This window comes from Chroicocephalus ridibundus, chromosome 8 (assembly GCF_963924245.1).
Source record: "Chroicocephalus ridibundus chromosome 8, bChrRid1.1, whole genome shotgun sequence".
NCBI classification, from domain to species: Eukaryota; Metazoa; Chordata; class Aves; order Charadriiformes; family Laridae; genus Chroicocephalus; species Chroicocephalus ridibundus.
The window spans coordinates 35295007-35318034 of record NC_086291.1 but is presented as its reverse complement, the minus strand read 5'-3'; the positions used below and the strand labels follow the sequence as shown (position 1 = coordinate 35318034).

The window sequence follows — 23028 nt, the reverse complement described above, 5'->3', positions numbered from 1 at the left end:
CCAGGCCTGAAATATGCCAAAAATTGCTGGGAAGAGCGAGAGAATAAAGTGTTTTCCCTCGCTGAGAGGGGGGGCCGGGTTTCGGCACAGCAGAGATTTCCCCAGAAACTTTTTTTTGGGGGGGGGGGGGGCTGCGGTGGGGGTTTGCAGGGGAGGCGATGCTGCTGCTGCTGTTGTTGGGAGATTTAAGGACAGGACAGAACTCCATCTCCCGAAACGCAGCAGCAGGACTGCTATGCTGCACCCTGTCACCACCGTGCCGCCCCGATGCCCACGCTTTGTCCCTGGAAAGGGGACGCTGCAGCTGAGCAGGAGGTGATGGAGCATCCCCACGGGAAGGGGACACCCTGGGGGTTGCTCTCCTCCACAGGCAGCACCCACCAGCGTTATAAGTGGTATGTGCCCATGAAGATAATAAATGATGTTTCGACCCAAGGAAGGCACTGAAGGTTATGCAGGGTTTTGATATTTTCAAAGTTAGATTTCAGTTCAATTCAGATGGCCACCCCCAGCTTTCACTTGCTGTTTTCTCTCCATCTTCTTTTTTATTGCCATATGAGGGATATCCAGGAATCACCGGATCCCAATTGCGTTCTAGTCCATGGCTGAGCGATCTCTGTGCAGTGTTGTGATGTTGACAGCCGGGCAAGCTGCAACTAGAAAAATGTTTTGCTGGAATTTTTCTGGCCAGCTTGAATCCTTTCGGATTGCAAAACTTTTGGGCTTGCCCTGCTCACCCTCCTTCATGCTCCAGAGCCAGTGGCTTTGCTTTTCCACTTGGCCTTGGTGCTAACTCATCCAGCTGGGGTACCCGGGGCTGCCTGACCCTTCGAGGCTGCTGGAAAACAGCCCCTGTGCTCCGGATGCCATGCCCTAGCAGCACCAGGAGCAAAGCTGCAGTGGGAATACGAGGAAAGAGGGGCGGCGAGGAGGGGTGGAGGGATGGAGGGAAGCTGCCTGCCAGCCTTGAATGCCTCTGCAGCCCTCCCTCCTGCAGCCTTCATCATAGCGCTAGGGCTAGAAGGGTGAGAAACCCCAAGAAACGCATGTTGCAGGCTACACCTTGTGCTAAGTGCCTCTTAGTAGCCTTTGGCAAGGTGTTTATGTGCTGCAGGAACACTTCTTACCTGAAGATTTGCTGCTTGTTAATGCCAGGAGATTTTGCCTTGGTTTTATGCTGCAGGATGGAGGTCCCTGGGCTTTGCACCATGTTCATGGCTCACCACACCACAGCTTACCCCATCCCGTCCCTCCACATCACATCTCACCCCGTCCCGGCTCTCTGCATCCTGGCTCTCCACTCATCACTAAGCTGCAGCAGTTCCCTCACTTGCGGGTACCAAATCACCTTACAAAAACACCCTTCCCCGGGCACTCAGAAGAAGCCACCTGGGTGCTGGCAGTCAGCCAGGGGACACCCGGCCACTTCACAGCACCAGAAAGTGTGATGTCACCTTTGAAACCACCCTAATAGGTTTGCCCGGAAATATTTATTATATTAGAGGTCTCCAAGGGCAAGCGTGGCCAGAGGCATCAGGCTCAGGGGTGCCTGTCCCCGGGGTTGAGTGGGATGAAAGCCCTGCCTGTCCCCAACAGCGCTGCCACTGCGGTGGCTGGGAGGTTTGCTTTGTTCCCTGGGCAAACAGCCCTGCTGGGGCTTGGTCCTTTCTTGTAGCTAATTTAATTTGGCAGAGGCCTCGCTGAGGGAGGAGCCGCTTCCACCTTCCCCAGCTTCTCGAGGGCCCCTCCGAGCACGGTTCTTTGGCACCCACTTGGTTTCAGGTGAGAGTGTTGTGACAAAGAGGCAGAGCTGGTGGCACCGATAACACTGACCTCAGCACTTAAACTGCTCATGATGCTGCTACCTGTAGAGTCTTGATGCCATCGAGTGGAGTGATACCATTAGACCAAGTTGGAAAGCATTGGATGGACTTGAAGAAACTTAGAATTAACACAAGAATATACAAATATAATCAGCCACACCACAGCTCTGTCTAGCCTGGCATCCTATTCTCCATGGTGGTGCATATATTTGAAAAAATATAAATGCCATTTGAAGCTTAACCCTGCAGATATCTCCTGCAGTGAGGAGTCCACAGCTCCTTCACATGCAGTGCGGAAAAAATTAGATTTTAGGGTGAGTTTCAACCTGCCACCTCCTAGTTTTGTTTGGCATCCAGTGAATATGGGGTCCAAGGGATTGCGCTTTGTTTTTCAGAAACTTTAATGGGTGAGAGGAAGCCATGACTCAGATATCGATGAATCACTGCTGCTCCAGATTACGCATCTCTCTGCTTGCTGATGCCCCTAAAGCTGAGAAACTTATTAAGCTCCAACAAGACAAGCTCCTGTCACATCACAGGATGTTGATCTGAGCCCAGGCCTGGGACCAGCTGAAAATCAAATCCTACCTCCAGCCCCTGTTTTCCATTCATCCTTGACAAACTCCTTATTTCCCTGCAAGATCAAAGCCTTTCCCATGCTGAAAAGCCCCCCTGATAACTTCCATTTCCTCCAAGGTCCCCTCAACCCCTAATTTTATTTGGAAAACACTACTAATTTTACACTGAAAATAGAAACACCCCCTTGTTTCACTTGATTCAGCTGATTTATTTACCAGTTTGCCCCATTACACAGGTGGGAGCTTCACTTCTGCCTTGATAACACCCAGCTGGTAACCAGGACCAATATATTTGGGTTTTCCTTGGTATGGGAGGAGATGTGAAGTGCCTGCAGACATGAGCACCCCTCCCTCCTGGTTGTGGTTTGTGTTTGCAGATACCGGTCTGGCTTAAAGTAAGCAGTGGAAATCTCTGCTTCCAGAGAAACATTCCTCTCATTTTTCCCCCATGCTTCTGCCTTTTCCCCTCCCTCTTCCCCCTCCCACGAAAAAGCCTGCAGTTTAAACACCAAAAATAAAGCATGCCTGGTAGTGGGCTGGATAAAAATAGCAACCCTTGCTATTTACTTTAACAGCAGCATAGGCTTTCTGGCTTCGGAGGAGAAACGCAAGGCATGGGATAGGGTAGGATAGGATAGGATAGGAACAGGACCCTTTTGGGGGTGGAGGATAAACACTGACCTGGTGTTTTTGGGGCTGACAGGCTCCGTGGCAGCTGCTTCATCCTCTCCTCTCCCTCGGTTTGGGTCTGTTTGGCTCTGCCCTCTGTGGGATAGGGAGAGCCCCGGGGGTGGGTTAGGCTTGGGTGGCCCTGTCCACCTGGGTCCCACTTTGTTGTCTGTGCACTGGTTTGGGTCCTCTCTTAAGTGCCTGAGGCTCAGTGCTGCATGGGCAGCGATGGGAGAAAGGCTGCTCTTAGGGCAAGTGCCCCAAAACTGGTGAGGTTTTTGGTGGGTGCCTCTTCTCCACCCATCAGCTGTGAGGCTTTCGGTACAGCTGGGCTTGCTGAGGTGGGTCTGGGTCTGGGTCTGCTGGAGCATCTTTCCCAGGTGCTTAGGGGAAAAAAAGGGGTGGGGAGCGAGGTGGGGTCCTCGGGTGCATCCTCGCATCCCACTTGGTGCTTGTGTTGAGCAAAGATTGGGTACAGGGACCTGCTTGTGTGCATGGAGGAGGCAGGGTGTGTGTCTCTGCTTGGGGTGTGTTTCAGTGTGTGCCATGGGGTGTGGGAGGAAAGTGGTCAGGCTTTTTGTTGGTTTAGAGCTGATCATTGTTTTGTGTGCATGAGCCTTCAGGAACTCCTTCCTGAGGAAATCCCACAGGCAGTGCTGGCGGTGGGTGAGGGAGGTGGGAAAGTGCTGGGCCAGGCAGGTCCCGGCAGCGTAACGTGGTGCCTTCCCATTCAGGAATAGCTGAAGGATTAGTTACATGAAGGCCAGGGGATGAAAACTCATTAGTGAATGAGATTGCCTCTTCCCTTGATACGGCAGTGAGGTCACCAGCAGCATCTTGCTGGCTGGATTTGTGGGAGGTGTGAACCAAAGGCAGAGGAGTGAGTGATGCTTGGGAATGGCCCCAGTGCCCCCAGTAGTGGGAAGCGGCTGTTCCCGGGGGTTTCCCACACCGGGGTTTCCCACATCACGTTTCTTTAATGATAAGCAGCTACCAAATTATTATTTTTTTAAAAAGTTGTTATTATCCCTTCTGTTCCATAAGCCACTTCCATGGGGGAGGCTGTTCCTGGAGATCTCTAGTAAGCTGATGTGCCCCAGATCGGGACTACATGAGGATTTTGGCTGGTGGCACCAGAGTGGTTGGACAAGGTGTGCCCTTGTGCACAGACGTTCTGTGCTGCCCTTGGGGCTTAGCTCCTGCCTGGGGAGGAGGCCTATTTGACCCTTGTTCTTCACAATTCAAAGTCTTCCTCCTCATCTTATTTGCTAGCAGGGCTTTGTGGGGAGGGTGGAGCTGGGCATGGGGGTTTGGGCAGGTTGGCTTAGTGGGGCCTCACCCACCATGGGAGGGAACTGAGAGCGGAATGCAAATCATGGTGGGTGAAAGAGGAAAAACACATCGAAGGAAGGCCTTTCTCCTGGGTGTGTTTTGCTTCTTTGTGCCCCCCAACAAGGGAGAGCAGGTTCCTTTATTTGGAGGGGCAAAGTCACCCTTGGGCAGGGGGGGAGAGGTGGCCTTGTGCTGCGGGTGAGGAACTGATACGAGACAGTGAGCAGGCAGATGCTGGCTGCTTTCGGCATGACTCAAGTGCAGCAGGGGACACGGGATGGGGAGGAGTGCCAGACCCTGTTCTCGGGAGCAGGGGGGACACCGGCTGCTGGTGCTGTTCCTTCTGTCCTGTCCTCTTGCTGCTCCTCTCCTTTTTCAATGCCTTCTCCTGAAATCCTTAGAGGGAGGGTTTCCCACCCACTTCATCCCCTCCTTCTCACACTTTTGGGGAGGACTTTTCTCATAAACATCTGCAGAGCTATTTCCTTCAAACCTTTGTCGCGATGTCACCAAATGCAGGGGACAGTGCGGGGACAAGGGGCTGTTGTGGCCAACAGAGGTGGCTTGTGTTCCCACCAGCATCCCAGTGTGCTCCGCTCCACCATCCAGCAGCTGCATCAGGCCCTGATGCCTGCGGAGAGGTAACACCGGGGAGATAATTTGGGTGGGAGCAAGAGGGTTAGCCACCCTGCTGGGAATAAGCGTGTTTATACATCGCATGTCGCGTGCTAGAGAAGGGCAGCACACCTCCAACATCCCTACTGACAGCAGAAAGCAATCCCAAATATTGGAAGGGAGAGAAGTGCCACTATAAGAAAGTCCCTCATCACAGCTAGGATCTTGCCTCAAATATAATGTACGGCTTTTTTTTTTTTTTGAGGGAAAGACTGATGAAACAGGTTGGAAGCAGAAAAATCGCTGCATGTTGAGGCTGTGGCTGTAGCACAGGGAAGGGGGAATAAGCCTGTGGGCTGCTATTCAGAGCACTCTTCATCCCAGGGAGAGGGGATAAATCAATGAATTTTAAAAGCCCTGCATTTAGATTTGATTAAAAGAGTGAATATTTTTTATTTTTTTTTACAATTTCCATAATTAAGCTTTAGAGCTTGTAGCCACAGGAGTTGCAAATATAAAAATGGCAATGAGGATTTTAAAGGGATGATGAACACATCCAGGCTTATGAGGGGGAATTAAACCCCAAGGATGTTAAAGATGGTGCTATAAAAATCACAGCCTGCAAGGCAGAAAGCAGCTGTGAATTCACGGGATGAGGATGCCCCTTTATCGACCTGCTCCAGCCTTGCTCCTGTAGGCACTACACCTCCTCCCATGGCGCTGCTTGCTCCTGGGCAAGCATTTCCCTTGTCTTTTTTTGGGCTGAGGTTGCAGGGTGTGTTGCTGAGAATGCGTTGCCCGGGCTTCAGGTTTGGGAAGGAGTCCAACACGCTTGCTGAGGACCTTTGTACACCCTCCTGATGTTTGTTGGTGGAACAAATGCAAGAAGGGGACTTTGGTAAGAGGGCTGTGATGAAATATCTCTGTACAAAGTGTAGATGGGGGGGCTGGTGGTGGGACGCTCTGTGGCATCTGGAAGTGCCCAAAGAGGAGCGTGGCTGCCTGCAGCGTGGCCATGCTTCCTGCGGGTGCTGCCTGCGCAAAGCCTGGGCTGCCTGGGGAGGTGTGCTCCTTGGAGAGGCTGGAAATGTGAGGTATCATCACGTGTGATACTGCAGAACCATGTCTAAAGTGTACATATGGCTTTGAGCTGTTCAAGGACAGAGGAGGCCTGTGCAATGAGGGTGGTGGGCACCTGCAATGGGTGTTGAGGCAGAAGCTCATCAGGACTTGGTGTGGTGGGGCAAAACACTTCCCTGGGCTTAAGTCAAAGCCTGGAGCATTTAGGAAAGGGCTTGTGCCAGCCCTCACCCACTTCCCATCCTTTATGAAGCATGGCTCTGATTTTGAGAGGTGGGTTATAATCTGGAGTGATGCCATGGTTCCACATGCTCCTGCCTTCTCTGGGTACCAACCTCTGAGTGGTGCATGCCCACCTCATGCATCTAGTTATTGTACCAGAGAGTCCATGTTTCCTTCAGGTGATCTTTTTTTGGTGTGCTCTGCAGGGAACGGAGGTCCTTAGGGCCTCACTTCGTCCCAGATGTGCTGAATGGGGTGGGGGGGTGGGGTGTAGAGTGGAGGGCACTGCCCTTCTTTAAGGGACTGTAAATGAAAACAACTGCTTTGGGCCAACTGCTTGGCCAAGCGGTGCAAGACTAGGATGCAAAGCACTGGTGCAGGCAACCCTTACTCCCCATCCCAAACCCATCTCCATCTCTCAGCTCCTGTGTGCTCAGGGCAGACCCCCGGGCTTGCCTGGAGGGTCTTCCATGGCATTTACTCCCTTCAGACATGAAAACGGTCATTTAATCCAGACAGTTGAGTCCATCAGGCTTCAGACTTGGCTTTTCACTGTGCTGGTGGCTGTGGCTGAGACGGGGGATCCCCGCGCTCACAACTTCCTTTTTTTCTTTCTCTCAAATTGGAGCAAGAAAGAGAAGTTGAGAAGCTGCCGCAAAGCAAATTTTCCTGTTTTGTCTCTCTGAAATTAAATTTAGAAAATATTGAAGCGGTCTGGCAAAAGAACTTCTTTCGGGCTTTCTCATCCTGCCTGGCTACGTGTCAAACATGAAAACTTAAGACATTTAGACTTAAGGTCTAAATAAAGTCTCTGTGTGAAATGAGAGGAGACTTTCAAAATCCTCTGAAATTCCTACTTGTCCCAGAGATTTTTTTCTAAATCAAAGTTGGGTGGGGTTTTTTTGGTGTCTGTCCCCCCCCGCCCCAGCCCCAGCTTCCCACTGGAAGCATGTTCTGCTGGAAATTATCTTGCAATTAGGTTTTCAGTGGGGTTTCCTTCATGCTGGGAAAGATTGCTGTTCAAACCAGGAGATAGGCCTTAACTGAAGGCTTTGGGGTTGTTTCGTTCTGCTCCCAAGCATTCACACCGTGGCTTTGGTTTCTCTGATTGCAAACTGTAGAGCTGAGGGCCTCTCTGGCTCATGGGAGCAGCTAACTTTATTAACAAAACATCTTGCGTTGGACTCAGGCCAAAGTGCAGTTCCCTGCCTTGCCAGGGTTAAAACACTGGCTGTGCCAACCTGACTTTGTAGTCACTTTATTGTTATTTATTTTAATACGGTAAGTTGGGCAGTGGGGACCTCGGGAGTCTCCGGTCCAACCTGCTGCCCAAAGCAACTCAGGCGGCGGACCAGGTTGCTTAGGGCTTTCTCCAGCCTGATCTTGAACACCTCCAAGGATGGAGATGGCACTGCTGCTTTGGGCAGTTTGCAGGAATGCTGGGCTGCCCCCACAAATTTCCTCCCTCTGTATTTTTTTTTTATCCCACTGGATGTCCTTTGTCTCTTGGCTGCTCTGTTTCTCCCAGTTCATGTTTCTTGGCGTGCTTTGCAAACAAGGAGTGTGCCCTCTTCCAGCTGCTGCTGAGCTCGCCAGGGTGGCTGTTTCGTCTGCGTGACACCTTGCAGCTCAGCTGCAAACTGTGAAGCAAAAAAAAGAAGCCTCCATGGCCAACTGCTTCATATGCAAAATTATCTGAGCTCCAGTGAGGCAAGGCATGACCTTGCAGGAGGGTGAGAGCCCGTGAATCCTTGCTAATGAGCCCCTCATGCTCTTTCTTCCATTGGGTAAACGAGGATTAAGGACAGGGGATGCACATCCCCACTTGGAATGAGGTTGGGGCTGTGATGCTGCCAGGCTTGGATGCACTAGGACCCCTCTCCCACCCCTGGACAGGCACACAGCTCACTCTTTCGGTATCTTTTATTAATATATAGAAAATGCATTAAAAAAAGGAACTATACATAGCCTAAGAGCGGTCAGGACTAAAAATTCTAGTTAACAATGGTTAACAAGCGTCGATCCCATTCTCCGAGCTACGTTTTCATTACAGGGTGGGGAGGGTTGTTTAATATATTATTTATTTATATTATTTATTTTATTTATGCATTTATTTGCTTTTATCTTCCCCCTCATTTGTTTGTGTTGGTTTGAGTTTGAGTTCATCAGAACCTGTCCAAGGGATTTCGTTGCCTCCGTTCTTCCTTCTTATTTATGGGTTTTAATTTTTTTAAAGTAATAAGCACAATTCCAGGGTAACACCTGTAACAGGGGGCTGCTTGTTTGTTTGTTAGGTCTTTGTATTACCATCCTTCTGAGAAATTACTGACTCCTGGAGAGCTGCAGCCTGGGTACCGAGGCAGGTCTGGGCATCAGCATCTCCCCAGGCAAGAGACTTTCCCTCCCCCTTACCCCAAACCACCCCCTGGAAGGGGAAAGGAGCTGCCACCAGCATCTGGGCACCAGCAGGTTTAAAGAAGGGGGAAGGTGATCCTGGAGGATACCCATGGTCCCCAAGGGGCTCAGTTGCATTTGATGTTCACCCTGAGGTGCTTGGTTGGCAGAAACAGGGATGGGCTTCTCACTTAGCCCTGGGACAGAGCCCTTTGTTAGTGGCTATAAGCATGAATCAAAGTTTTTTGGGGGATGAGAGCTCTTTGCTGGCAGTGTCTGGTAAGGTCAAAGCTTGTGGGTGTTGCTGGGGGGAACAGGGCAGAAAGTGTGTGGTCACTCCAGAGTGCGATGGTGGGGACATACCAAGAGGGCGGCTCTGGGTCTGGATGAAGGGTATGTGCTGACACTGAGAGGGTTTTTTGGCTTCTGCCGTATTTTGGCAGGTCCCTCTAAGACTGTTGCAGGCACAGGGACGACCCAGTGGGGGGACATCACTGCCCGAGCCCTTGCCTGCTGCACCACTGGGGACAAAGGTGGCTGAGCTGTACTTTTCACACCCTGAGGCTCCACCTGGGGTGAACATCACTTTGGGAAGGAGGTAAGAGTTTGGGGCAAGAGGGCATTTAGACTGGTACTAGGCCTTGAGATGCTCATGGTAAAGTAATGCAAAGATAAGGAGTAGAAGCAAAGACTTCTTCCCAACCTTTGTGTGGCTGTGCTCTTCCAGCATCCTTCTCCCAAACCTTTGGGGAGAAGGCTACCTTTGGGGAAGGCCTGGTCTCTTTCTTTCCCCAAATTATTAATTTATAAATGCTGTCTTAAGGATCACTTTACTAAATGCAGCTTTTCCTTTCAGGCCTTTGTTTTTCCTTTGGTTACGTTTTAGTACAGTGTGGGGTGGAAAGGTGGGCTTGGAGGTCTGACAGGAATGGAAGCCAAGCGAAATCAAAATTGGGCAAGAGATAAGAAATTCCCTTGATGTTTCTTCCCAGGATTTTGGAGTTAGAAGAAGTGGCTTTGAAAGTCTGCAGGGGTCCTGGGCATGTGCAGTGCTCTGCTGGGTGAAGGATTTGATATGCTTCTCCCTGCTTCATGTTGTGGGAATTGGCATCTCGCAGTGGATAGTGTGGTTTGGGTACAGCTTCAGTTTACTTAGAGGGCCTGGGGCAAGCCTGAGACATACGAGCTGGATGGCAGAGGAGCCACCAGAGGCCAGCAATGGTTCCTGTGCTAGAGCCAAAGTCTCTTGAGATGAGCATTGCACAGGATCCAGGCTGGGTTTCTCAGAACTTCAGGCCTGTTGCGAAGACTTCTTTCAGTCTCAGCACTACTCTGATAGGGGACAGGGCCAAACTTGCTCTGGTTAGAGAATGAAATCAGAAAAAGGCTTTGCTCAACCAGTGATGGAGAGTGAAGAGACACTTAATCACCTGGTTGTTTTGTAGCATCAATGCTGAGCACATATTTGCTTGAAAACACTGGCAGGAACTTTGTCCAAAAAAAAATCATCAGGCAATGATAAAAAATAAATAACTGGAAAATTTCATCTGTATATGGACAATGTGAACAAGGGACAATGTCCCAAATGACTGGGTTGTTACTGATTGTTTTTCTAGGCTTGGGTTAGGTTATCACCAGGAGAAAACCATGACGTGTAGAAGTTCTTCCTTTAAAAGATTTTAGCAACTGCATTTCACCAAGGTAACGGGAAGGCAACACCCTCGTACCATGTGTGAGATCTGAGACCAGAATATGTATATAATGGCACTGGAAGGTCAGATATTATCTCCAAGGGCATCCTGCAGACTCAACGATGGAGTTGTGTCTACTTGGCCCTTTCATCCTGGTTACAGGGCTTAGAAGGGATGACAGACATGAGCAGGGAGGGAGAGATATACACCAGTAAATCTATTTAGAGAATCATCAGCCTTTTTGAGGATCCTCTTTTGAACCTGCTGGGAAAGCTTGGCATGTTTTGATTTTCTGTTTGACTCGTACTTTTGAAAAGAGAGGTTTCTTGCCTTCCACTTGATTGTGAATAATGAGGTCCCGTGTTTCCACTGATGTCTCTTCCTTTCACCTGGGTAGATAAGCAAAAAACAGCATCCGAGACAGGTGATGAATCCATCCACTGCCAATCTCTGGTCCTAGTTATAACCACTGCCCTATAGTGCTTTTGTTCACGTGCTTCTTGCCTATAAACTCTTGGTGATGATGGGAAAAATACTATTCTGCTGGCCTACTAGGAAGCTTCTTAGGTGTTAATCAGTTCTATCTGCTGCTTCTTGTTGGCTTTTGGAACCTAAAACAGGGCAGACTGCTCAGGAGATGTGACATGCTGCCATCTGTGACACTGGCCATGTCCTGCAAGAGATCCCATCATCTGCAGCCTCTCTGACTCACCTGTTCCTCAAATGGTTGACTTGTTGCCTGGTTTGATGCTGATAGAAAGTAAGAAGAGATGCCTCATTTACATACGAGATTCCTCCAGGTTGGACTGCAGCTTGTAAGCCTGAAGGGCTGGACCCTGTATCTGTTCCTGACTTTGGGATTAGCTATGATTTCATGTGCCAGTATGTGGTATAGACAAGGAGGCTGCATTTCCCACTTCAGCTCTGCAGCCGTTGTGAGTAATGTCAGAAAATCCAGGAGCATGACCATGAAAGAGACACTGGCCTGAATTATAAACTACTGCAAAGAATGCTTTATGTTGCCATCTGGAAGATGTTTCTTGAGACAATGCTGCGTCAGTGTAATAAAATCAAAAAGCAGTGTTTAGTATTTGTAATGCTCCCTTGGCTGCGAACCCAGCAATGAGCTGCATTGTCCTCGGACATGAGGATGAGTCTCTTTTCTGAGACCAGGCCAGTGACAATGCCCAGCATTGATCAGAGCCCTCAGCAGAGGAGTGACTCCAGCGTGGTGGTTGTTTGGGCTACGTGGAGGTGGTGTCAATGACAACAGAGCGCAGCCAGAGCTATCTGAAGGGTGTATCTTCCTTAAGATAGGAGAAGTTAAGGACAGGAAGAGCAAACTCATCTATTCTTCCAAGGGTCTTGAAGTGTTCCAAAATCTGAGTGGACTAAGCCTTCTTCCAGGATGGGAAACAGTTGATTTCCCATTAGAGAGATGGTGATACCAAGGCACTGAGATTTGAGCGCCTCTTGTGATGGCGATGAAGAGGGATGGTGTAGGAGAAGGAAAGGAACGGGCGTTTCTCAGCTTGCACTTGTCTTCCCTCATTTGCGTCATCATCCTTTCCCGTGTGCATGGAGATCCCTGAACAAGAGCACCTGTGCCAGCTGCCAGCTTCAGGCTGGGCTGCGGTTGTGTGATAGCTCATTTGGTTGCTGGTCCTTCTCTGAAACTCTTTGGTTTGGGACCAATGACCTCTGTGACAGACTGCGTGGATGGCATATACAAATAGCAGAGGAAACGGGCCCTAGACTTCAAGACCACAAGTAGTGATTTTTCTCCCAAGTCCTCTAATTTGACTCTTTTTTTCTCCATCAAGCTCAGCATAACTCAGGCAGATATCATGAACCCGAAGTGGGATGAATTCAGCTCAGAGAAGTGGATGATGCAGGTTGGGGCTGGTGGAGTAGCTCTTTTTCCCCTGCAACCCATGTACACGAGGATGACTTTGGCTGTGGTGGGGCCAACACGTGAGTTGTGGGTTCTCTAGAGTTCACCTACACATGCAGATATTTACCAAGCCCTCCTGGTGTGATCTGTGAAAACTGGAAATGGAATGAGCCTTGTGTTTGCTCATTCTCACTTTGTCTCCATGTGTACAGTGCTTGCACATAAGGGAGGGATGACGAGGCTGTGTGCCCTTGGCCAGAAGGAGAAACTGGTCTGCCTGCTGGAAGAGTTGGTGTCTACAGGATGGCATGAAGATTGAGACCTCCCTGCCAGGAGTGGACAGGGAGGCAGGGAGAGGATGGATGTCCCTGGCCATGACTGGGGTGGAAATGGCCACACCAAGGTCCCCAGGGGGAAGGTTTCTTCCATGAGCCCCATGACAAACATTTCTAACAGGGTTTGCTGAGGATTTCTAAGTCTTTTAAAAAAATATCAAAAACCTGTCTGTCTCTCTCTCTCTTTCTTCTTGTGTTATGGGCCAGAGTATTAGGGCAGGGAGACTGAAAATTTAGTATTTCTCTGGGAGAGATGCAAAGCAATGAGGTCTTTCCTTTCCCACGGCCTTTCCTTGTGCCGTGGTTCCCTCCAGCACTTGTGAGGGGCTGGTTGCTATCTCAAGACGAGTAGTAATTTGTTTTCCTCTTTTCATATTATAAAATACAAACAAATGACAGAAAAGGTCAGGTGGTGGAAAATGGGAGGGGATTCAGCTGTCTCAGAGCTGTAGGGACCGTCGCTTCCTCCCAGAGATGTTACGGTGGTTGTAAGGTCGCATCTTCATTTCCACGAAGGGGATGGAGAACTCGTGGCCTTTCCAGTGGTACCAGTTAATCCCCTGGCAGGAGGGAGAGAAAGGCACAGGATAAAGAAAGACTCTAACACAAAACTAGAGTGGGAGGGGAAGGAAAAAATGTTGACTACCATAGAGAAGCCAGAAGGAAGAACTTGCTACAGCAGGAGCAAGAAACGCTTCTGCTTCTCTGGCTTGATGTGTTTTTCCCACTGCTCAAAGGCTTCTGATCAAATTTTATGGATGTATTTTTTAAATGTAACTTAATAAGATGCTACAGTAAATGACTATGGCAGCCAGTGTGAGGCATGAAGTACTGCCCCAAATGGCTTGAAAGTGGTTCACTTTGCCCCAGCTTGTGTTGAGTCACCCCAGCGGTGCACCTGACCCTGGTGCACCGACCACGCCGCCCCAGCTTGCTGTCATGCTTGTTTGTGCTGCTAGAAGAAATGCTGAAGGCTTTCAGCCCAGCTCTGCCCTTACCTGACTGTGCCGGGACTCTCCGTACTTGCCGTTGAGGTTGGTGCGGTGGCAGTTCTTATACCACCAGGCCCCTTTATAGGACATGGCACAGTTGGTCACAGCAACGTCATTGTCCCTGTCCTTGGTGGAGAAGGGGCGGCCCTGATGATAGGTGAGGGAGTCTCCTGTGGAAAGAGGTGCCATTAGGAGTGATGGAGCCAGAATCATCTAGTCTTTTCACAAGGAAATTAGGATATTCTGGTGTATGTGGTAGCCTGTCAATTAACAGGTTAAGCAGCTGAAGGTCTGGGAATAATGTTGACTGGAATTGCTCATAATTGGTTCATCTGAGGTCCACTGCTGTCTATTTAAGATCAGTACAGACCATAGCAAATCTTAGAGGCTGCTTGCATTTGGGAGATAAAATGCTATATGATTTTGGTTTTGAACTTCAGTGTTTCAGAAATGAATTAAATCCTAGATTTAGGCATCCCTGATTTCCTGAAACCTGGATCTGCTACATAACTACATAACTTCAGGATGCTTTCAGCCTCCTTCCCTCCTGTTAGGCAAAGGGAACTTTTTCTCACAGAGGAGGCCAAGCATTTGTCTCTTGAACTAAGATGTTTGGCCTTCTCTTCTCCCTTTGGAAAGGGGGAAGAAGCTTTTAGAAGGTGCATGATGTCTTATTCCACCAAAACCACCAAGCTCATCTCCTCTCCTTACTAAGAAACAAGAGAGTTGCTTCTGGGTGAAAGAAGAGCTGAAGACAAATCTGGTCATTATTACAAATGAGTGATGCATTTACAGGAGACATTCTTAATATGCTCCTTGGTAGTCCCTAAGAAAATACAAAGTGGACCCATGCTAGCTGTGTGCAGTCCAGCCATTGAGAGGCTTGCTAGAAAACCTCTCGGCAATGAACCATTTGGTGAGTCGTGGCTCTCTCTGCTCAAGATGGAGCAGAGGCTTCTTGGTCAGGTGGCTTGCATGCAGAAGGGGAAGCTGTCTTGTCTGCAGCACTGTTACTGGCATTTTTGGCAATAGGTTGCGTGCCTCATGCCCTGGGACTTAAGGTCAGAGCAAATGCTGTGTTGCGCACAACCAAGATCCCTGTTGCTTCTCTTCCAATGGCAACTACCAGATATTGTATAGGAAAATTCTTGCATCTTAGATATGGTGTGGGGTTTCTCGCTAAGTACGTGGTGGTGAAGTTTTGTATGGATCATGGAGCCTTGCACTGGGCATGTCTATCCCAGCTAAAGGGGCTGCAGCTGTACCTGTCTCCCCCTTCTTGAGGAAGAGACCCCCATACCCTCTGTCCATCCACCATCACCCACTGTTTTCTGGTGGGCAAAGCCTAGTGATGCTTCATCAACCGAGCAAGCAGGTGTGACAGTGTCCTTGCAAAACTGCGCTGTGTTTGGCGTCTGTGTGAGGAAACAATGCACAGGATTTCAGATTTTTCCATTGCTGTGGGAGGGTGATAAATACAGCCTCCAGCACAGGATCAATAGCAAGCTGCAGTTATTGCCAAGTGAGATGACACCTCTGATGACTGACCTGGTTATTTGAACAGCAATGCCTCTGATATTAAATATCTAACCCCAATGGAAAATTCCCTGTATTAGTGGCATTTGTCAGCCTGGTTTACATGATGGGCTGCAGGATTTCCTTTACAGTTTCAGACCCAGCCATCCCAGGATTTCTCCACTACTCACTAGCACTGAGGCTGTACCTGAAGTGCCATTGTAGTCCCCAATTCGCAGCTTGTACAAGCTCCGTGAGTCGCCGATGGAGAACTTGTCGTAGTAGGCATATGCTGCTTCCTGTCCATCCCTCATGTCTATTCGCAACTCGTAGCGCCCTTGGGACGTAATCTTGTGGATGTTGTCCAAGCCTGGTGAGGCAAGCAATGAGACATCTGGTGAGACCTGGTGCCTGGATCTGCTCTGTGAGCAAACAAAAAAAGCTCTAGGCAAATAAAACGGCTGTGGGAAATTAGAGTGAGGAGAGGAACCAGAGAGCAGCAGCACTTCTGGTTAAGTCTTTGTCTCTCCTGGCACTGGTGGGGTCAGAGGTCTCTGTCCCCACTCAAGCTTCACCTACCCATGGCTGTGAGAGGTGGATTCAAGGCCAAGGCTCAGCTTTCTCCATGCTGCTGAAGCTGGGGTGCATTCAGCTGTGGAGCCCTGATGTTTCTCTTGTTGCTGTTAAGCTCCCGTACAAGCCAGAGTGTGTTTATGGTGCAGGGCTAGCCTTGGTTCGCATGGAGGTTTAGGGGGAGCACACTCTATTTCAGAGCCATGCTGGGTCTCCCACTCACCCCTTTCCCACTTTCTCTGGGCACTGGGCTACTGGCCAAGGCCAGGTGAGGTCCATGTGCCATAGATGACACCAATGCGACCTGTAGTCATCCAAAGGAGGATGATGTGTTTTGGTCCATGAAAACCCCCAGTGTACCCCCTTCTCCCCTAAGAGCATCAAATGAGGGAGCTGCTAGTCTTCACAATGTGCTTTTATGTGGTGTGCCCATGAGTGACTTTCTAATGTGAAAGGCAAGGAATGAATGGAAGGAAAACTGTCCAACAGAAACCGTAGAGGAGTGGGGTGAAAGGCAAGGAGCCAACAGCTGGCATAGGCGAGCAGCATGGTACACAGGAAGCTTGAGTTTGACACATCGATGAAAGACAACTGGTGAAGGTCTTACCCAGCCAAAACTCATCCTCCAAGTTTCCAAAGCCAACCCGGTAATCTGCCCATTTCCGGAAGAAATCAGTCAGTCCGTTCTGCCGCCTCTGGAAGACCTGTGGTGGAGGAAGACCAAGGGGAAAATCAGTGTGAAGGAGATGAGGGATGGCTTTGCCAAGCTTTGGATACACAAAATAAAGACAATACTTTGTCTTTCCATTGTCTCTTTCAGGAGAGAAAATTGCAATGCCCATCCAGTTAGTGTTAATTGTAGTCATATAATTAATTAATGTGCAGATGGAGTAACTGAAGAGCTGTTAGATGATGGACAAGGCAAATCAATGTCATAATAGGAAGGAATCAGCCTTCAAGCTTTCTGCTGTACCCAACCCATGGTGCCTCTGGTTTTTAGCATGAGATTGTGCTTTCATCTGGCTCTTTCTGTGGTATCCAAGTGGATGCTCTGAAGCAGACTGAGGTGGAGGGAAACTTCCTGGCTAAAATAACATCCATGATAGAAATCAGCATTTGAGGAAGTGGGTTTTTGTTTTGTTTTGTTTCGACTATACATCTAGCAGTGTTTTGGGTAACACATGTAAGTAAGCATTTGACACGATAAAATCAAAGCACCAGAGCATTATTTACTTAAGCTGTCAATCCATCTATGTCAAGACAAGCAGTGTTTGTGCAATTCAGTCTGTGCAATTCAAAAGCTAAACAGGCATTTGATTCTAAAATGATCCTGTGCAGACTCAATTAGGGTAATGCCTGACACCCTCCTACTGCAGGCAGTGTGAATCATTCCCCATGAAAGCTATTGGCCATTAATTTCATTTCTAGAACAATAAATCAGCTTCTCTCTCAGATTTTGCTCTCCAGAAGCACTGCAAACATGTCAAATAAATCAAAGGGCATTTCTCCAAGTGTAACTATTATTGCTGGAGCGTGGGCAATTCCCTGTGGTGTGGGAAATGAAGCATGCGATATTAAGCCTGCTGTCATTCCCGTGCAGTGTGGTGCTTGACATTCCCGGTAGGATAAGGCTGGGTTACTTTGCGATGGGGACAACATGTAGGACAACGGTATGGCTACTCACAATCCAGCCACCTCCATCGGTGGTCATGTCGCAGTAGACCTGCACTCGCTGGCTGAGGTCCCCGTTGATAGAGATGGTGTAGATGCCACTCAGTGTGTCTCCGTTCATCAGGTGCTGGGCGCAGTCCTGGGGGTTAGCAAAGACACGGCCACCTGCAAAATTAGAAAAAAGAAAAGTTTAAGCGGAGGGACACCCTTTCCACATGCCTCAGGCCCTGCTGGTTGCAGTCCAGGGAGAGTCTAACTTGACTTTTGCAACCTGAGTTATTCCGTGGGGCAGTGGGACTTTACATCTGCCAACAACATCAGAGGATTTAATGTAAAAAAAATGTGTGCATATATTACTAATCTCCTATATGTCCTATGTTGGAAAGGTGCATGGTAACATCACTGTGAATGATGAGGGATGTCACTTCTTGGACCATCTTTCTGCACCGTGTCTGAAACCCTGGGGTTTAAGCTGTCACCAGCGTATTTAGACAGCTGTGAAAATACCAAAACCTGTTCTCCTCTCAGGATTGCCAACTCCGAACAAGTTTTATGACTTTACTGATTCCAGGGAGATTCTCCTCATTCATGCCCTTGGAAATGATGGTGGACTTATACCAGGCTGATTGTCACTTGCAAACTGAGCAGGAATTAGGCTGTGCAAGATGCTAGATATGGGCAATATGGGCTGTGTGACTGTGCTTCAGGTGTCTTCTAATGAAGAAAGATCTCACTTGGGGGCCAGAGTTTAAGGGAGTCTTAACTACAAGATCTCAGCAGTATTGGGGTCTCAACTCTGGTTTAGTGGATTTTCTCATTTAACACAAAAGGGGGAAATACATCTTTTTCTGTGTTGTTGGTGCGCATGAATGGTGGGTTAAACGAGTGCAGAGCTGGCAATGTGGCTATGGCTTCCAAGGGTGTCTCAGTTATGCATTGAGAGGTTGTGAAGGACATGCTGTCCACATCCATCAGAACTGTGTGATATCCTGTAGGACCAGGGTACAGACCCTTGTCTGTAATTTCCCGTTTGGGAGTATAACCCCCAGCCTTGTGACCTGAAGACTCAGAGGTCATTGCTTTCTCTAAATGTTGAAGATCCCCTATTTTTTCCTGTCTCTGTGGTCTGTAGCACAAGGTCTGGTGAGATGGTGTTTGCATTTTATAGTATCCAACAATGAAAACTGTTTCAAAGACAACCACTTCAGGCTCCCCAGAGCTCTGCAGAGATTACTTGTTTCTTAATTTATATTCATATCCTTAAGAGCCAAGGAGACCTTGAAAGACATTTCAAACTACTATAAATTATAAATACTGTATCTGTTTCTTCCTTTTGTCCCATCTGTATACAATTCCCCAAGAACCTTATGCAAACATGAAACAAAGAGGCTGAGCTATTAATATGTCAGAGAGAATCTCAGAACCCTGGGATGCGTACTGTGAGCAAAAGAAAGCAAAACAATTTAAATTAAGCCTGATGTTTTTTCTTTTTTTTTTTTTTTTTGTTTCCTTAAAGACAAGCCCTTGTTCTCTGCAAAGTATCCTGATAAGCTGCCAGAGTGAACTGAATCCCAGACCCTAGTTCTTCACTGAGGGTTGCTGCCCATGTATTACATTGCCATGATGTTTGTTCCTGGGTGCTTCTATCTAATTGATATATGGGATAAGTGAGGAGAAACTGGTTTCTTGCTGATGGTTATCTTCATCTTAAAAGCAAGTTAAACCTGTGTTTGGTTGCTGCATCAGCTGGCAATGGTGTCTCTAACGCTGCTGAGGTCTGACATGTGTGTTTAATGGAAATGGTGCTCTCCTTGCCTGACATGAGTGGATTTCTGCTGTATTTTCCCAGCTGAAAGGCCGGTCCCATGCAGTTTTGTCCCTGACTCACGAACAGCCTCAAAGATTACACGTATTTTCCTATCACCTGCCTGAATTGCACTGGTTTTATGAGCCCACGTAAGAGTAGAGTCAGGAAAGTCTGATCCATAGATGCATTAGAGAAGAGTCGTTTCTTTTTTTTGTTGACATAACTAGTTCCTATTATCTCTTAAAAGCACGTGGAGGGACCTTTGCATGTAACCAGGATGGGGAAGTGTATCCACAGCAGATTCAAAGAAAACTCTCCTAATCAACCTGCTAGCACAGATGGGAGGAATTCCAGTGGACATCATCTTCAGGCTTCTTAGTGCTTTTGAAGCCCAGAAGAAACGTAATTGGATTCAGCCCCAAACAAAATGCACTCTGTCTCTTAAGTGCCCTGGCCTAGCAAGGCTTTTCAAAGAGGATGAGGGACTATATGCTTTGCACTGTTTGTAATGTGAATGGCTGCAAAGGGTGGGGGCAATGGTGACATTTTCCTGCAAGCTTCATTCTTGCAAGCATAAGCACTCTGTCTGTGAGGGTTATGGTGGTTGTGGATGCCCACCATTTGATTTTAAAGGAAACTGTTCCTGTTGCCTTAGTGGATCTTGACCTCTCTAGGATTAGAGAGGGGAGGAACAATGCAATTTGATAAAATCAGTGGGACCATAGTCCTGCGGACATTCTGGTTCTGCTGTCTGTGACTCCACTGATGGTGGTGGAGGTGCACCTGCTTGATATTTCCAGGGGAGCCCCATCCCTGGAAACATTCAAAGTCAGGTTGGACAGGTGTCTGAGAAACCTGATCTAGTTGAAGACGTCACTGTTTATTGCAGGAGAGTTGGACTGGACGACCTTTAAAGGTCTCTTCCAACCCAAACTATTGTGGAATTTGGATAATGAGGTGAAGTCTCTGTGCTCAAAGAGCAATTAAGCTGGCTTTGCTATCTCTTGTGCAATCCAGGGGAATGAAGACTTGTCTGGCTATCACAGGATATATAAATAACGGGGTAGTCTTGGGGAGCCAGGACAGCCCTGCTTTTCATCAGCAAAGACAGTAAAATCAAGATAACAGAGACTTTGTGTAGTTCTTTGTTTCCTCGAGAGGCTGCCATCCCTGAAAATTGACATTTGCCTCATTACCTGTGAAATGCATATTAAAGTCAACACCCCTGTATATGCTAATGAAGATTTTACAGATCATGCTAAACATATATGATGATAGCATTGGTCTCTCCACCCGAATCATACTACATGTCACCTAGGGGAGGGAAACCTTGTAATTTTGTGGATAAAAGGATAGAGAAAATTACTCTTAAATTGGGAGAGAAGAATCTTGGTACCTGATGGACTATTTGACGGGCTGCGTTCTCTTCCTCCACCCCCGGCAGGGACATCTTTCTGGGTAAGCTCTGCACCTTTCACCCTCTGGTGAATGTTACCCCGTGTTGTTGTATTATCATTATTTTTGCTAGCAATATTAAACTTAATTAATTAGCACTATTGTAGTTAGTGAATTTATTGACAGCAATCTCGACTCAGTTTCTGTCGCTCTCAATAAAATAACTAATTTCGATTATTTGTGAATCTGATTTAGTGAAAGTCCTTTGACTTGTCCTGACAGACAAGTATTGGAACTATTATTGTTACTAGACTAATTTTGATTATTTGTGAATCTGACTCAGTGAAAGTCCTTTGGTGGGACTCTGATAGTAAATCAGTGAAAGTCCTGGCCTCTGACAGACAAGTACCGAAACTACAGTCCTTTTAATGTGACATCTATTCTATGATATTTGTGAGAGATTGGACCATGTCTACTGCACAGAGAGACAAACCGGGTCTCTCCCACTCACTACAAAAGCTTATCTGTTGATAACGTGTTGCTGACTTTTGTGGTTTTTTCCCTCTATTTATGCATTTGAGGAGGGGTAAGGGCAAGGCAAAGGGTAGATGGTTCCTGCTCTGAAGCTCAAATCCCCTTGTCCTGGGCTGGACCTTGTGTTTGTGTTATAGGTCCTTCAGCCATTAACTTTTTGTAGCAGAGCAGTAGTGTGGGTCACGGAAATGAATGTACCTCTCTGTGGGTAATGGTGAAATGCTGCCTGAGGAGGGAAACCCAATAAAAGCAGTCCATGTCTACCAGCACAATATGTGGGCCAAACTTCCCCCTGTCCGAGTGGACATGGTGCGATTCCTCACCTGTGGTGAAGGTGGTGGAGATGAAGCCACTCCGCATGATGTTTTGGGCAGCTTGCAAGTCCACGGTGTACTCTGTGGTCTCAGAAAGACCCTCCAGGCGGATCCACGTGTCCTCGGCATCCACAATCAGCTCCTGTACATGGGTCCCAGAAGGAGGTAGACACCAAGAGCAACAGATAAGAAAAGCGATGGGGAGCCTAAAGAGCGAGCGAGGAGGGAAGGGAAGCCACAAACTACCACAGCCCTTGGTACGTGGCCGAGGAGTGTTGCATGTCTGCTTACACCCCTGGACTAAGTCAACATGAGGTCAATGAATATATTCAACATTTTGGGATGGTTCAGGTGGGAGAAAGCTATCTGGTTTGGACACAGGAGATTTAAATGTTTGCAGTCTCTGTGCTCTATTTACCAACTCTGTTGGGATCGGCGTGTCCTGGATACAGTCCATGACAGATTGGCCAAGCATTGCAAGGAGTAGAGCTGGCCAAACCTGGTTATCAACCAGTTTTGTCTCCATCAATTCCTGTCACGTTAATTTTTCTGGTTGTCAGCCAATGCTACATAGCATTATATCAAACTCCTTCTGCAAAGCTATTATCTTATGGTCGCTGTGAGACAGTCACACCAGCAAAGGAAACAAGGCTATTTGCAGTGACGTATTTCTGATAGTGTTTATAGCAGCTATTCCAGACAGGCAGATATGGACACAAATAATCAAATATATTGCATTGTGGGATTAATTAGCTGTCTGTACCTATCTTCCTTTTTGCAAGAAGGGCAAATGGCATTTTTAGAATCTCTGTTCGTGGGATAATTTTCTCCTGCCTTAGCTGGCTTGTGTTTCAGTTGTGAAGTTCCCCAAGTGGTGAATTTCCCCTGTTCTTCCAAAATTTCCAAACATGCCCTCTGTGCCCAGACCTGAAGGTGTGCATAAATATTTTGCCCTAGGCAATCTTTTCTTCCTTTTTCCAATTGTTTATGTAAAATATTGCTTATGCAGAATGTAGCATCTCCCCTTCTGGTCTCCCCCTGACCTAGTGAGCATCAGTTCTTTCCTTTGTTTTGTTTTTTTCATGGTCATGTTATTCCTTGACTTAATGAGCCTCTTTCCTTGTGAGGACTCACTCACCTTCCGGTTGCCATCGGTGGATCTATATGTCATGATGTAGTTCTCAGTCTCTCCCAGGGGAGGCACCCAGGAGAGCAGGGCACTCCGTCGAGTGACTTCGCTGGCTGTCAGATTTGTTGGAGGATCCAAAACTGCAGAGGGTGGATAGGGACCCAAGGAAGGCAAGTTCTGCCACACAACCACCCCAGCCCGCTTCCCAACTCAGTACACTGGGATTCAACCTTGCAGCCTTGAGCTACAGCCTAAAGTCCATCCTCACCCTCAATTTCCAGACCTCACCACCCATCCCCAGCCTCGACCAGAGCACTGCAAACCCTCTAATAGTCTTCCTCTGCCTGCATACTTTATGAAGGGTAACAGCTCTGAAATGCACGTGCTATGGGATCTGTCCAGCTTCTTGTGAGCAAAATGGGTTGTTGTGCTCTTCTGGACTATGGTCTTGGGCAAGAAAAAGAC

At 48.0% G+C, this 23028-nt stretch overlaps 1 protein-coding gene across 4 annotated transcripts in view; it reads right to left on the bottom strand.

The window, feature by feature from the left end:
- Positions 1–8224: 8224 nt before the first annotated feature.
- Positions 8225–23028, bottom strand: part of TNR (tenascin R) — an 83421-nt gene continuing 68617 nt past the window's right edge. For all 4 annotated transcript variants that reach the window (XM_063344050.1, XM_063344052.1, XM_063344053.1 and 1 more), the window contains 7 exons: positions 22573–22703; positions 21444–21576; positions 17398–17549; positions 16321–16417; positions 15349–15510; positions 13632–13795; positions 8225–13193 (listed from right to left, as the gene is read on the bottom strand). In XM_063344050.1, the coding sequence (XP_063200120.1) occupies positions 13074–13193; positions 13632–13795; positions 15349–15510; positions 16321–16417; positions 17398–17549; positions 21444–21576; positions 22573–22703 (959 nt within the window). In that variant the 3' untranslated portion in view covers positions 8225–13073. The remainder of the gene's footprint in view (positions 13194–13631; positions 13796–15348; positions 15511–16320; positions 16418–17397; positions 17550–21443; positions 21577–22572; positions 22704–23028) is intronic.